Below are 13,830 nucleotides of genomic sequence, written 5' to 3' on the forward strand. Positions count from 1 at the left end.
GGGGGGGGGGGGTCTATCTCCAGAAATGTCCAGGGAGACCCCTTAAGAAATCCAGAACCACAGTTTCTTACTTCCTTTCTGGTTTCTAGAAAAGGTCCCCTGGGGTGGGGACTAGAAAATCATATTCCTACAGCAGAAAAGGTTTTCCCATCTTGTTCATTTTTAGACAGCATATTTTTGACTTTTAGTCTGAAAAGAGTCAAACCATCAAAAGAGGCATTTAAAAAGGATGTCCTGAAATCCTCTGCAAATTCACATAAGCGCATCCAAGTAGGTTTCCTTAAGGTAATGCCTGTACCTGCGGCTCTCAAAACACCTTCATTCGTGTTGGAGATTAGACACATGGAGACATTTGACAGGGACTACAGGGTAGCCAGCCGTGAGTCCACATTTTTTTGTCCTCTGCAGACATGGTCCCTGACAGAAATTTGGAGAACTGCCTAGTCAAATATCTCTGAAATCTTGTCATGTGTGCCAAACAATACAGTGCCCTCAAGATGAAGTTGGTGGAAGTGTAAACTTGCTTCACAAACCTGTGCAATGCTCTCCCTGTTAGAAGAATAGACAGGTGAGCTCTTCTCCATCAGTTCCTTTTTGGTGGCTGCTGCTACTACCATGGCCAGGCACTTGTTTCACTGTTGGCAATCCTTTGTTGCAAGAAGAAACTTTCCAGGTTTACATGGAACAGGTTTTACCACGTCCAGCTCCTTCCATGCCCACCAAGTGATTAAATCCACCATCTCTTTAGCAGAAGGGACCACCCAAGAAATAGCTGATCCAGATCCTAAGGCCTCAAGAAACCCTGGTTCCTCTTGGGAAGTGGCTTCAGATGACCAGCCATCTGTCTCAAAACTTTGAGGATCTCCCCAAATGAGAAGTCCTGAAGTGGTGATATGGAGCACCCTCCCCCTTCAAGAAAATAACTGCCTTTGTTGAGTGACTCCTGTGGGCAGTAACTGTGCCTACTCTTGCATGTATGTTTCCAAAGGGCCTCTGCAGTGGGAAGCTCCAGACAGGACTCAGAAGACTGAGGGGAATCCTGAATGTGGACCATCTCAAAGGCCAGAAGAACAGGCTGTCCCAATGGAATAGGAGGGGGAGGGGGAGGAGGATGATCAGGACCAAAGGCTAGGCAGAGCACAGAAACTAAAGGAAGTCTGCACACCAGAAATTGAGGGAACTCTCTTGACTGCTTCAAAGGCAGAAGCTGAGGGAAAAACACCACTACCCCAGTAGAAGCCAAAGCTTCCAATCTAGGCTGGTCCTGGGAACCAATAAGTCATTGCTCCAAGTCTGACCTCAGAGGCACCACGGCTCTAAGAGTAAGAGAAGGCTCTGATAACTTTGGAGTCTATCACTGATCCCCCTGAACTGGCTCTGATGCTTCGGCTCACAGATCCTTCTGGATCCAAGATGCTCGGAAACGGTCAGAGATGTCACTGTAGTGGAAGCAGACCAAGACTTTGGATATGATGACAGCAGTCCCTGGGAGAAACTTGGATCCAAAGCTCCCAAAAACAGATGTTGGATAGGGTAGGGGCACCCATAGGATGGGGACAAGGGCCAAAGCTCACAGGTCCAACAGGGCAGATCCGGAAGAACCCCTAACTGCATTGGGTCCTGAGGAACTTCCTCATCCTATCTACATTTGCTTCTGTCAGGCTTCTGATAGGCCAGACTGATCTGATAGAGGAAGAGGTAGAGGAAGGTCTTAAAGATCTGTGGACTGGTTTCTCCTGTAAGAAGGGGGAACAAAGTCCTATAACTATCGGATCCGAAGGAGGAGCTGGAGCTGAAACTTTAGACAGTTTCAGGGCAGAGTCAGAGAAGCTACAAATGAGGAACAGCAGTTGGGGGGAACTTTTCCTAGACTTGTTGCCCTTTTCCCTGGCTTGTCACCACTCTTCTCCTCTTTGTGTCTGTCTGATGAATTTTTAGCAGATGGGGAGGCTCCAGAAACAGTAGACATAGCTTTGGACGGTTGACCCACAGGGGCTGGGAGTAGTCCTTCAACACCAGTTTATTGAGACATTCAATGATGGCCTGCAGGCCAAAAGCAGTACAAATACCACAGTCTTCATCCAAATTGGTAGCATCTAAATAGTATACACATTACTGATGGGCAACCAAACTGGGAGTCTTGTGGCCTCAGGCCAAGCATTTTTTAAACCCTGACGGCTTCTCAGCTAAGTAATAGACACACTACTAAGCAACAAGAAAAAAAGGCAATAAGAATAATGTTCTCCTGTTTTTAAAGTTGATTTAATTATGAAGTGTTTCAATGAATATTTTGATTTCAAATTTTGTGTTTTTTGTCCATGAAATGAAAACACGACTAAGGTTTGTTGTTTAGCTGAAAATTGAGCCATTAAAGTGCACTACCACGAAGAAATTTGGAGCTACTTAAGCAATATTTGTTTGGGGAAGCCAGGATTTACAGAGCATTCTAGATCACCAGTCCTTGTTTACTGCCTATATAATATGAGGCTTTACTGAATTTGTAATATAGCTCCCAGAGAAGCATTATTTTTACTTGGCTTTGACCAAGAATTTGAGATATTATATTGTACATGTTTTATACAGTATGTATGGTTTGGAGTTGTCGCAATTCATTTTAGAATTTGATGTTTTGTTATAAGTGGATATAGTTATTCACTTATGAGTGCATTTTTAGGATAAACTGTAAATTATATACATTTTAGCAAGTCAGTTGAGTGTTTTCCTGTTTTGAATGCACTGAACATGACACTGGCATTCAGTAGTCTTTTTTCTAGTTGCAGCATTAACAACTTAATTGGGGGGGGGTCATAGAGTAATGACGTAATTATGCTAGACATTCTTTATGTTTTTAAAACTGTATTTTCAGTAAACTGTTGCAGGAGAAAGCTGTACCTCTCAAGACATCTGCAACAACTGGAAAGGCCTCAGAAATACCTCACTAAAAGAATCACAGGCCTAAAGCAGATGCCCTACGCTGACCGCCTTAAAAAACTCCAGCTATACTCTGTCGCATATCGTCTACTCAGAGGCGATCTCTGCTTAACATACAAGGCCATGTCAAACCCAGAGCTGTTGGACATGCTACACTTAAAGAAATCCCAATCCCTCAGAGCTACACGCTCCAGGGATCTAAACCTTGTCATCACAATAAACAAAACATGCTGGAGGGATAGGTTCCTGACCCAGAGACTCCCCAGACTCTGGAATAGATTGCCCATACATGTCAAGCAGAGTGCCTCTTTGGACCTCTTCAAGAGGAACCTTGACGATTGGATGGGAGAAAGGAAATTCACCCCAGGTCAGTCACCCTGCTAGACAGGGGTCCAGGAAAGTAAATAATGTGGGAATAAATAGCCAGGGAATTGTTATGGCTAGGCTTGTATAGGCCCTAGGGCTGATAGCCTAGTACCAACCTATGAACCTATGTTGTCTTTAATGACTACCCTCTATATTAGTAAAGTCTGCAGAAACATTCGGACCAGAAGCAAAAGCACTTACTTTTACTAATAAAGCAATTCTTTTTAAGCTGCTGAGTCGTGTGGAGGAATTTTATTAACTTTGTTCCTGTTGGATTATATACTTCTTCCTCTGACTCGAGGTCCAGTTGGTGTGATTTGCTGTTTAGTTCTTAAGATATGTACGTTTGTTTACAGGAGAGTTTTTAAAACTGTATTTTCAGTAAACTGTCGCAGGAGAAAGCTGTCTAGCCACAAATTACGCAGGTATCAGGAAATGTGAAAATCCACTGAAGCTAGGCCTCAAGGAGTTAAGCTATTTTACCAACAAAAACAAAATGTGCTATGTAATTGCCAAATAACTGTTACAAATGTACAGAGACTGCAAACAGAACTACTTTTTTTCTAGTGTGTATTAACTACTTGAACATACTGAAACAGGTGTGATGAAAAGCAGCCTGTAATAAAGTTATTAGTCGTTTAAGAAAACATGATGCAAATTCACACTTCACCTGTAGATGCTCTTCTATATCCTTTCTGTCGTATGTGATGCCACTAGGTGTGATGCATGGCTCCCTCATCAACTCAAAGCTGATTTTCCCACACAAATAATCAGGGATGTCACGCTTCTGAAAGTGAACAAAAGAGAAGACTAAACAAGTTTTCTTTCCAAAACAATAGAAAGTACCCAATTGTTAATTTATTTGTTATCCAAGTAATTGAACATATCCTTCTCGGAGCCTTTTCAGTCACCGTGCAGGCCACAAGAGTAATACAGTGCAAGTGTAGCCAGTTTGGTGCAGCCATTTAACTATAATGTTTTTAAAGAAAACCTGAGTACTTGCAGAAAAAGCCGAAATAGGGAGATAATGGACACTACACAGAAACAACTAGAGGAGAGCAGGATTCAAAGCTGCACTTTCAAAATGAAAAGCAAAACCTTACCACTGAACCTTCAAGCTGATCAAACCTTCTCTTTCTCTCTAATTCTCCAAATATCCTCAGAACAGCATGTAAATATTTCCAGAGAATTTTTTCCTCAGGTAGACAGCAAATGTTGGAGGTATGATGGAGGAAGAAAGAGGTACTTAGGAACATATTTTCTGGGAGTTCGGTGGGTTGGAGGACTTTATGAACTCCCTGCGGGATGCACTGTCAGAGATGCTGGGTGGGCAGAATGGTGCGACAAGGGAGATGATTTTCCTGAGCTATGATAGAGAATCGGAATTGCTTAGAAATGGTAAGGCCTTGCTGTGTCAAATTACGGTGGCTACCAAAAAGGCAGTTACTGGAAAATGGAAATCAAAATCTAAACCAACTGAATTAGAAGTAGTGAATACAGTAAGAGATAAAGCAACTGGAATTGAGATCTTTAGAAAAGGGTAGGAGCAAACTACATAGGAAAAAAACTGGGACTGTGGGGACAATATATACAGAGGAGGAATGAGGTTTAAAAGAAGACAGGCCTTAAATGAGTTATGTAATGTTTGAAAATGACTAGGTAGATTATAAGTGATGTATAATGTTTGCAGTTGGGAGTGTGCCAGTATGGTTTGTGATGTAAAATACTTACAACTATGATTATGTCAATGTGGTTTGTTTTCATTAATATAAATGTATGACTGCTTATGTCATAAGTAATGGTTTAATAAAGATGTTTCTTGTTTAAAAAAGGGGGGGGCACCAATTGAATAATGTATATAATGTTGCTCAGGTTATATGATATATATAGCAATATATGCAAAGTATAATGTTTGTTAATGTGAAATTTGTTAATACAGTTTGATTACTTTAGTATAAAGGTAAATTTGCGTATATCACAAGTGGTAATTCAATGGTCTTCTTTCAGCTTTTCCCGGTTAGGGGTCGCCACAGCGGAACACCGGTCCGCTAATGATTGGCAGTACATTTTTACGTGCTGGCTTGCTAGGCCTAACGCACAACCTTCAACGAAGGAACGCCCATTCACGCATGTCGCCACACAGAGGACGCTCTAACTGAGGATCGAATGGGCAACGTCTAATTGTGAGGCGAAAAAAACGGCAGGGCAATATTATGCACATAAAGTGGAAGCCAGCTGGCCTAACGTCTGAGACATGGTGGGATCTTCTGTTAAGTCCAAATCAAGGGCACAAATTTTTAATTCTGCATTTAACTACACACCAGAAGTTAGCAGTGTAATCTGAAATGTGCTTTTGTGTGTTTGTGTGTGTGGGCGGGCGGGTCTTTTATGCAGGAGCTTTCTTCACACCTGGAACCTCCTCTACTAATATAATAAAATCCATGGAGACTATACTATGGGAAAAATGGGGGGGGGGGGGCGTTCTTGGCAATTTACTCAAATGAAGACAATGCATTTTTTAAATGCAACACAGAAAGCTTATTACTCTTCCATAAATAAAAAGACTGTGTGTTATTTTACAATCTTTTTGGCACACTTGACATCAACTATCCAACTCCTTTCCCCTTAGTGACCCACTCACCACCCTCCACTTCAAACTTCTGAGCACACTGGGCAGACAGTCACATATCATCAGCTGTGATTCTGCAGAGTCAGAATTTTCTTTTAATCTTCTGATCCTAACAATTCCTGTTAAGGGCAGGTAGGCAAGGTACAATGCTTAGATCCTGTTAGATTATGAGCTTCTGGACAAATATATTTTATTATCTTTATTAAATTCACATCAGTGACGTGGGTACATATACAGTTACAGAAAAGACAAACCACTGCAAACACTTTCCCTAGTTTCCCGCATTATGCACATTTTATTTTTAACTATCATTCATTCCATCATTATATAATGCTCAAGTCCTGCCTTCCTTTAATTTTTACTCCTCCTTCTGCATTATGTTGCACATATTATTTCAATTATCTACTTAACTCTGCTTAACTTACGCCTTTCCCTTTGTAAAAATACCACCATAAATTGTTTTATCTCCTTTACAAAATTCAGTACTTCACTTATGGTTTCCATTTTCAAGTAAATGCTTTTCTAGCATCCAACAGCATTAAACTTGGCAAGGTCTTACTATGTCTAGGCAGTTCAGACCCTGTAAACCAGCTCAAAGGAACAATTTCCTTAGTTACAATCATTTGCTCCCCTAACATTTCCGACAAAGTACTCTGTAGAGAATTTCTAACATCTACCAACTTGATATAGTCCCAAAACATGTTCCCAATCATCTCTCCCTTCCCTACTACACCTCAAAAAACAATTATCTGCCTGAGGAAAAATTCTTTGAAGTCTGCTTGGGATAGAAAAATACCTAAGCAAACTTTTTCCATACAAAAATCTTAAACCTTCTGGTTTTAACTGCATACGTGGGAGCCATACAATGTCCCCTCCCTTGTGCCTTTGTATACTGCTTTTCCAATATCTCTTCTGATAATTTTCTAAACATTTCTTATAGATTCTTACAGTTATCATGGAGTATTACACTCCATTATACAACAACCCCCCATTAATATTCAAAAACTTGCACGCTGATTGGTCAGCGTATACGTTGTAAATCCGAGTTATAGTAATGGAAAAAGGTCCGGTCGCCCAGACTTTTTCCATTACTACAACTCTTACAGCAACACTGTCTCGCTATGTTAAACAAGTTTAACATAGCGAGACAGCTTTAAAAAAAGCAACGGAGATTCTCCGTTTCTTTTTTAAAGCTGTCTCGCTATGTTAAACCCATTTAACATAGCGAAACAGTTTGTAAAAAGAAACTGAGATCTTGCTTTCTCTGTTGCTTTTTTTTCAAAACTGTCTCACCAAGTTAAATGGGTTTAACCTAGCGAGACAGTTTTAAAATAAGCAACGGAGATTTCCATTGCTTATTTTAAAGCTGTCTCGCTATGTTAAACCCATTTAACATAGCGAAACAGCTTGTAAAAAGCAACGGAGATCTTGCTTTCTCCGTTGCTTTTGCCCACAGCTCTGATGTACTGCATGGGCGTACGCATGCGCAGTACATCAGAACTGCCGCAGAATACCAGACAGCTGCAGAAGGGCAGCAAGGAGGCATTATACAATGCCATTATTTAAGAAAAGTAATTATTTTTTTTCTTAAATAATGTCATTGTATAATAGCAATAACCCACTTCTGGGTGTGGGTAATGCTGGATTTACCCACGGTTGGCTTTGTCTGGCCACTCAGGCTTCACCCTCATGACCAAACCACACCAACCGTAGGTAAATCCAGCATTACCCACACCCAGGCGTGGGTTATTGCTATAATATCAGTCCCTGCTAGGAAAGGCAGTCTGTAACTTGCTATCCAAACTTCCACTTGGCCTCATCTAACTCTATTATCCTTCCCTCACTAACTTGTTCATAGGTAGGTACTAGACTATCGTCCCAAGGGCCTACATAAGCCTGGCCAACAAGGTTCCCTGGCTTACCCCACCCAAGAAAGTTATTTTCCTGTGCCACTGTCGAGCAGAGACAAAGAAGTGATCCCCGGGGTGCATTTCCTATTTCCCATCCACTCATCAAGATTTTTTCTTGAAGAGTGCTAATGAAGACCTTTGCTTGACATAGATGGGTAGCCTGTTCCAGAGTATGGGAAGTATCTGGGACAGGAATCTATCCCTCCAGCATGTCCTGTTTATTGTGGTGACAAGGTTTAGGTCCCTAGAGCATGTAGATTCTTACAGTTATCATGCAGTATTATCCTCCAATATCAGTCCCTGCTAGGAAAGGCAGTCTGTAACCTGCAATCCAAACTTCTGCTTCGCCTCATCCCACTCTATTATCCTTCCCTCACTTACTTGTTCATAGGTAGGTACTAGGCTATCGGCCCAAGGGCCTACGTAAGCCTAGCCAACAAGGTTCCTTGGCTTACGCCACCCAAGAAAGTTATTTTCCTGTGCCACTGTCGAGCAGAGACACAGAAGTGATCCCCGGGGTGTATTTCCTATTTTCCATCCACTCATCAAGATTTTTCTTGAAGAGTGCTAATGAAGAACTTTGCTTGACATAGATGGATAGCCTGTTCCAGAGTATAGGAATACAACAGCAAAAAAACACATTCTGGATTATTCCACAGCTGCAAAAAGCAAAACTCCAAAGAATCGTGCAAGGAATACACAGTCAGGTCTTTAATATTTTTTTATTTTTTTATTTTATTTATTTTACATTTGTTGACCGGGCTAGTCTGGCTGGATACATGTCCATTTTCAGCAGAGGCCCGAGGAGAAAAGCTCCACTAATAAAACTAAGTGACTAACAAATATCAAGTAAATAATAAAAACAAGCAAGGCTCTTTGTCAATGCATACTAAAAACAGCAGGCAAACAGTCATACTTAAGTGGTTATCCAATCGAACACATTTTAGATGCATAATGACAATCACATGATCAAACTTAATTAACTAGAGTAGATCAGAAAACCATAGCACTTAAATCCATTTGCAAACAGCCTTATAAATACCATTTAAAGTAATCATACACTCATATATATTCTTGCACAGCGCAGTTAAATAAATTTTTTTTAAACGCAATCATGTTTAAACTTAAGCATAGGTTTCAAGCTATTCTGACTATGGAGTCCTAGACTATTTATTGCTCTAAAATAGTCTATCCATTTACATTCAGCAAAAAGTTTAATATCACCACCTCATTTTCCTACACTTACTATCTGAATAACATGAAATTTAAAACTATGAGAGTTATCCATTATTTTCATTGTTCATTATTTTCAACTCCTCTAAGTATTTCTGACAAATGTGAACAAATCCTTTGTTTTAACTTCAAATTAGTTTTTCCTATATATAATCTCTTACAGGCTATGCAGTTTGCAAGGTATATCACATTTTCAGTTTGGCAAGTGGCATAGGTCCTAAATTCAAAATTCTCTTTTGCTATAGGATGTTCAAACATCAAATCAGTATTAATTACACTACAATACGTGCAATGATAACAGGGATGAGTACCTTTAGAAACTATAGCTGAAGATTAATTATTACATTGCATATCCTTGTAACACAATAGTGGTTTCAATTTTTTTTCTCTTATGTGCAAACATGGGTTTAACACCAATAATATCCTTAACCTCTAAATTTGATGTCAAAATAGGCCAATGTTTCTTAATAATTTGCTTTAACAGATTGGGTATGTCTATTATACTTCATTAAGTACCCGATAGGTCTTTTTTGGGGACAAATCACTCATATTATTATTCTCATTCATATCCATGACGCCAACCCTTATCGCCCTATGTCTGTACATTTACTCATAGATACATATTTCATCTGATATCAAAAGAAAGTTTTAAATTTAGGACTCAATAATCAGAATAGCTTGAAACCTATGCTTAAATTTAAACATGATTGTATTTAAAAAAGTTTTATATAACCAAGCTGTGTACGAATATATGACTATGTTTATTTTAAATTGTATTTATAAAGCTGTTTGTAAATGGGTTTGAGTGCTATGATCTACTCTAGTTAATTAAGTTTGATCATGTGATTATGTCATTGTGCATCTAAAAGGTGTTTGATTGAATAACCATTTATATAAGTATGACCATTTGCCTGCTGTTCTTGGTATGCATTGAGAAAGAGCCTTGCTCGAAAGCTTTGCATTGTGTTATTTGTTTTTATTAAAGACTTGTTGGTGTATTCCTTGCTTGATTCTTTGGAGACTTGCTCTCCATACCTATTTTTCTTTGCTAAGTTTCTCCAATAAATTCAAGTTTATTTTCTATCCCCCCTGCTGCACTCATCGCTGTTGGTAATATTTCCTTTCTCCATTCCTGCTTTTGCTTAGGTTTGCAGAATACTTTCTGCAACTTTATAAATATAATATTCTGAATGGTTGCCAACTATTCTCCTTAAATGCCTGCATCCAAAATCCTGTTCTTTCCTTACTTCTCAAAACCCATCTACACCACTTCATCATCATGCCTTTCCACTTTGATTTGTAACCCTCTGGTTGTGTTATGTACATGAGCCTTAACTCCTAACTCTAAAGAATCTCTTCAAGTCTGGTAGTCCTAAACCATCTTGTTCTAAGGGAAAAAATCAGCTTATCCTATTTAACTTTTGCCCTCTTCACATACCAAATAATTCCCTTTAATTCTTTATTAACTACGGTCCACAACTTCTCTTATTGATAGAAACAAATCAGACCTGTAAATAAAAAAAAGGGACTTGAAACACTTTCACTTCTCACATCTTACTATCCACATCCATAACCATGAGCATCCAACTTTTCAATTTTTACTGAGTCTTTTGTTTAGTCTCTTTCTGCATATCCTTGGCTGCCACATTCATACACCTAAATCCTTCATCTTATCATGCACCCATAAATATGAGTATTTGTGAACTAATTCATGTGTAGGAACACAGTTTACTGCTATAGGTTTTATGTCCTCTATTTTATATCCTGAAAAAGCCTGACATCATCTCAAAATGTTTTATAATACTGAAATGTCATTTTCTAGATTTATAGAATATAAATGTATCATCACTTGCAAATAAGATTTCTTGATTGCCATGCCAGTTATAACCTTGACTTTGTCACTTCCTTCCTCTCTTTGCCAATGGCTCTAAATACAATGCAAATAAAGAGGAAGAAGGCCACACCTGCCTGGTTCCTTAGCTCAAACACAGCCTGTCAGAGAAAAAACGTCCAACCTTAATTCTTGCCTCCGATCCTTCCTTCATTATTCCTCCCAATTAACCATACTGTATCAGTGAACCCAAATGCTACCATTGCCCTGTTCATAAAAATCAAAGCTGAGTATCAAATGCCTTCTCTCAAGGCCCAGCAACAGTGATGTTTTTTGTTTATTCTGCATCCCTCTGTATCTTCATTGTTCTACTGATATCATTAATATCAACTCTGTCTCCCCTCCACAAAACCACACAGATCCACATCCATCAGTTTTCACAACACCCTTGTCATTATCCTAGCTATGTAGTAAGGAAAAACAACTTATAATAATGATTTAAAATTGCAATTAGTCTACAAGAAGATGGGTCTGAAGGGTATTTATACTCTTGGGGTAATAAAACCACAGTAGTTTTCTTGAAGATGCTGGTACCACCACTTTTTTTTTAAATGCTGAACAAAATCTTTAAGATCTTTATCACTTTCTGTCTTCTCAACTTCCAGACTTCCACAGGAATACTAACCATCCCTGTACACTTCCTTGTCTTTAAACACCTTTATTAAATTATCACTTAAGACAGATGCGCACACATTAACAAAAAACAAAACCAACTATATTAACATTTTGTTTCCATTTACATATTACATGTTTTCTCTGTTTACAACAGTCTTTCAGCCCAACATTATATAAATTGCTCAATTCTTGCCTTCCCTTACCTCACTCCATTTATTTCTATGTAGTTTACTCCTTTTCTTTTCTAAAGATCCATCTTCCAGTTATTTTCTCTTTTTCATAATATTCACTAATTCAAATACAGCTGGTTAAATTATGACTTCTATTTTATACTAATTGCTTTTTTGGCAGCCAACAGAACTTAATAATGCCCTACTATGTCTAGACAATTAAGATCCTGTGTCCCAACTTAAAGAATCATTTCCTTAGTAATACCCATTCACTCCCCAAATGTTTCTGAAAAAAGAGTACTCTGTACGAAATTTATATCACCTGCCAACTCAGTACATTACAAAAAAACAAGTTCCCAGTTGCAGCTTTCTTCTCCATCACACCACCAAAATTTGCTATCTACCTTAGGAAAAATTCTTTAAAGTCTGCCTGGAGTATAAAAATACCTATCCAAACACTTCCAAGCAAAGATCCTATGCCGTCTGGACTTTGCTGCATATTTGCGACACATACATATACCCCCATTGTTCCCTTGTAAATAGCTTTTCCAGTCTCTCTCTCTCATCTTTTCTAACCTCCTCTAATTAATTCTTATAGTTATCGTGCAATATTTTACACACCTAGTTAATTATCTCCTTTTAACAGCAGCTTCTTTTCTACATTTGACTAGAAACTCTACCAGAACAAGACTTTCAGCAAGGACTGTATTAGTCCCAGATCGGGAAGGCAGTCACTATCGTACACTCTAAACTTCTTTTTGGCTTCATCCCACTCTGTTATCTTTCCCTCTCTAGTTATTTGCTCCCAATACTCGTTCCTTTGCCAGTTTTCTCCAGCAAATTCCAGACCCCTCGAGTATTTTCTATACCCCTACTTGCTGTCAACCCTAATGGCAAAATCTTTCTCCATTCCAGTGTTGGCTGAGTTCTTAACATATTCATAAAGTTGCAGAAAGTATTCTATGTATGATTATTTTCCTTGAGGATCTGCAGCCAAAACTCCACTTTCTCCTTATTTCTTGACCCCCCCCCAATTCATCACACCTTTCCACTTTGAATTAAAACCTTTGGCTTGTATTATCTATATGAGCCTTAATGGTGTAACTATAAAATATCTTTAAAATCAAGTAAAAATCAGGTATCCTAATCTGCCTTGCTCTATTAAGAGGATCAACTTATCCCACTTTACTCTTGCCCTTTTTCCTACCCAGATAAATTTCAAGTCTATCACTGTTCAGAACTTCTCAGATGATTGATAAAAATATGACTGACCTGGGACTAAAAACATTTTCACTGCTTGTATATCACTATCCATATCCATAAACAACATCTTCCATTTTCTCAAGTTTTTGTATTTTTTTTTTAATTTTTTCACCACATATCCTAAGCTGCCATAGCATAACCCATTTTAATCCATTCTCCTAACTACATCATCTTATCTCCCCATAAATAAGAGTACTGTTGACTCAAGTCATAAGTGGGTACATAATTTACAGCTATAGCCTTTGTTTTATCTTCATTAATTTTACATCCCAAAAAGACTTGAAGCCATCTTAAAATGTTACACAACACAGGGATGTCCTTTTCTGGACTTATCAAGTAGAAAATATCATCTGCAAATAAAGCCAGCTTTTCTTGATTACTATACCAATTATATCCATTAATTTCAGTGTCTCTTATTTTCTTTGCCAATGGCTCCAAATATAAAAGCAAACAACAATGGAGAAGGAGGCCTGGCTTCTTTGTTCAAACACACATTATTGGAGAAGAACCTTCCCACTGTAAATATGTGCCTCTGATCCTTCATATATCCTCCTAATTAACCTTATTATTGTATAAAGGAATACAAATGCTTCCACTCCCCTACTCAAAAAGTCCCAACTTACTGTGCCAAATGCATTCTCTGCATAAAGACTCACCAAATAAACAGAGGTAATTTCTTATATTCTGCTTACCTCTGGATCATCGCTGTTCTAGTAATGCTGTCTAACTTTTGCCTCCTCTCCACAAAACCACATCGATCAATATCTATCAATTCTGGCAGGACCTTTGCCACTCTTTTAGCTAGCATAGACAAATGCTTTA

The 13,830-nt window shown here is 38.6% G+C and overlaps 1 protein-coding gene across 1 annotated transcript in view; it reads right to left on the minus strand.

Moving 5' to 3' along the window:
- STUB1 (STIP1 homology and U-box containing protein 1) overlaps positions 1 to 13,830 on the minus strand; it is a 399,100-nt gene that overhangs the window by 66,368 nt on the left and 318,902 nt on the right. The window contains exon 7 of the mRNA XM_044088907.1: positions 3,968 to 4,084. Coding sequence (XP_043944842.1) covers positions 3,968 to 4,084 — 117 coding nt within the window. The remainder of the gene's footprint in view (positions 1 to 3,967; positions 4,085 to 13,830) is intronic.

Source organism: Protopterus annectens, chromosome 12.part0, assembly GCF_019279795.1.
Source record: "Protopterus annectens isolate FY-2018-M chromosome 12.part0, PAN1.0, whole genome shotgun sequence".
In the NCBI taxonomy this organism is placed as follows: domain Eukaryota; kingdom Metazoa; phylum Chordata; order Ceratodontiformes; family Protopteridae; genus Protopterus; species Protopterus annectens.